The sequence below is a fragment of the Pygoscelis adeliae genome, unplaced genomic scaffold (genome assembly GCF_000699105.1).
Source record: "Pygoscelis adeliae isolate BGI_AS28 unplaced genomic scaffold, ASM69910v1 Scaffold13, whole genome shotgun sequence".
In the NCBI taxonomy this organism is placed as follows: Eukaryota; Metazoa; Chordata; class Aves; order Sphenisciformes; family Spheniscidae; genus Pygoscelis; species Pygoscelis adeliae.
Genome location: NW_008824499.1, coordinates 3333273 through 3335692, shown reverse-complemented (window position 1 = coordinate 3335692; position 2420 = coordinate 3333273). Strand labels below are relative to the sequence as shown.

At 43.6% G+C, this 2420-nt stretch overlaps 1 protein-coding gene across 1 annotated transcript in view; it reads right to left on the bottom strand.

The window, feature by feature from the left end:
- Positions 1 to 2420, bottom strand: part of PARP16 (poly (ADP-ribose) polymerase family, member 16) — a gene marked incomplete at its 5' end in the record, with an annotated part of 5619 nt that extends 3199 nt beyond the window's left edge. Inside the window, 3 exons of the mRNA XM_009321531.1 lie at positions 479 to 685; positions 1496 to 1633; positions 2331 to 2420. Coding sequence (XP_009319806.1) covers positions 479 to 685; positions 1496 to 1633; positions 2331 to 2420 — 435 coding nt within the window. The remainder of the gene's footprint in view (positions 1 to 478; positions 686 to 1495; positions 1634 to 2330) is intronic.

The following is a 2420-nucleotide window of genomic DNA, read 5'->3' as shown; positions in this document are numbered from 1 at the left end:
AACTCGGAAGAGGTGCAAATCCTACAGGATGTCTCCCTTAACCAGGCCATTTAAAGAAGGCTCCATTTGCAAGTAGCACCTAAAACTTAGTTGATCTAAACTTAAAGCCAGGCAGAAAGAGAGAATCTCTGCATTGCCTGGGCCGCTATCCTCCTCCTCTGTGCACAGGCACTTTCCAGCTGCAGGCTGTCAGACAGGCCAGCATTTTCAGAGGCATTACACTTCCGTACAAAGAAGGAAAGGATAGCCATAATTTGTCACACCGGAGAAAAGGGTTTCAGGCTGCTTCCAGTTTTTACCCTCAGGCTGAACTAGAAAATCCAACACAACCATCCACAAAGGCCTACACTGAAGTAAAAACAGCAGTGTAAGATCATCAGCACATTTCATATCCCTAAAGGAATTTGGGCCTATTTTTAAAAAGTGTCACTATCTGCAAGTGACCAGCAGAAAATGGTGTCAATACCAGGAGCCTCACCCTGTTCAAATGGCAGTGCAGGCCGTTGTGCAGTATGGAATGGAAGTTCTCGAGGCGGCTGCCATGGAAGGCATAGATGAGGTCCCGCTCTCCCTTGGTCTCAGCAAACTTGGTATTCATTTGATCGCAATACACGATCTCAAAGAGGTAGTCCGGAGCAGGAACCGCAGCCCCAGACATTCCTGTGAGTTCTTGGATCTTCTCGTACTCAAAAACAGGAAGGAATATGAGTGTTGGTTTATGGGGTTAGATCACTCACTGGAAATTTTGCTTGCTGTCCCTTAGTCTTTCATGCTGCTTTATGTATTTTGATTAAGCTTTCTGCATTAGAATTCAACACCGTCACAATTCAGAAGGAGTAACATACAGTGAGAATTCTGACAGTTCCTTGCTATCAAAGCTAAATCCTAATTCTTCTTTCCAGAAAAAAAACCAAACCTGAATTGGATTATGAATTAATTGATGATGTAAGGACAATATCACAATTCTACCGTGCCACTTTGGCTACTAAGATGATATATATTCATCAGCTGATCTTGGAAAAGGAAAAAAGTGAAAACAGACGTTGTTTTCATCTTGCTGCTAATCTCTACAACTATTTTGATCCCTGTTACAGAATTTTCTCAGTGGCTCTCAACTTTTCCATTTTTGGGGCAGTATGCAGAAGTACAAAGTTGTCTTTCTCAGTGAGAAGCAGGACCTAGCTCCATGACAACTGAGTTGGACTCTCTTGGTCTAGAATGTGCAGGTACATGCTATGTTAATGGGAGTAACCAACTACAATCACTGCCCATCATCAACTATTGACAGTGATAACTATTTCTTCCAAGTAGTGTTCCTGAAAACTTTATTTAAAAAAAAAACCCTCTCTATATACAGAAAAAAAAATGCATTCATGTTGAACCATCAAGCTCTCACAATAACCAGCTAACTTCGGGCAGGAGGAAATACTTTCTGAAGTGCAAGTTTGCCTTAAAAGACAAATTCTAATCAAGACTTTCAGAACTCAAAACTTACCTCCTGTTTCTTAGTACTTTGTATTATGAAGACCTTAGATGATAAAATCCAACTAAACAAATCCCAGGTCCTTTTCTCTGTGTTTGGAACAGGCTCCAGAAGTTCTTTCAGGCTTGGTAGAGCATTGGTATCTGCAAGCTAACAAGACAGGCATTTAGTACAAGCTCCTTCTTTTCATTACGATTAAACAGAGACCTCTAGTGAAAACAAAACAATATTTCACCCTAATAGGTTGTAAACTAAAACACAGCTTCTGTTCTGAGATATAAACATTTGTATCCAGTTTGTGGGAAAGTTTGTCACTTGTTCTAAAAGCAAATACCAGACAAGTTATAAAATATTTGTATTTACCAAGAATATCTGTAAGGTATGTACAAGAACAATCAAACAAACTCCTGAAAGAAAACAAGCCATCACAGTGCAGTATCTGCAGCGGGACAGACACAGGGGGTGTTCAGGCCATGTAAAATACAAACCCTTCAGAAGTAATTTGAATTTCACGTAGGGCAAGCTCTTCTAAGACTTCATATTCCAACCCTGGATTTGGAAGTTTCCAAGTGTGGGTTTATTGGTCAGAATCCCAAACGTACTTTAAAACCTGGATTCCCTGACTGGATAAACAATTCATCCTGCTTTATTTGTAACCCTGAGGGGCCGCTGCCCTCACCTCAGAGGGCAAGCTCGCCTGCTTCTCCCCCAGCACAGCCCCGGCACGCTCGGCCTGGGCTCCCGCATCTAACCAGCCCTTTCAGAAGGCTGCTTTCTCACTCCAAAGGCAGAACGCCCTACTCCCGCTTCGGATATACACCCCGGGGCCGGGGGCACTGGCACTCACCAGCCCCTCGAAGTCCTTGGTGTCGCCGCCCGCGTAGCGGCCCGGGAAGGGCCTCAGCGCCGAGTCGCGCTTGTAGCTCTGCAGCGCGGC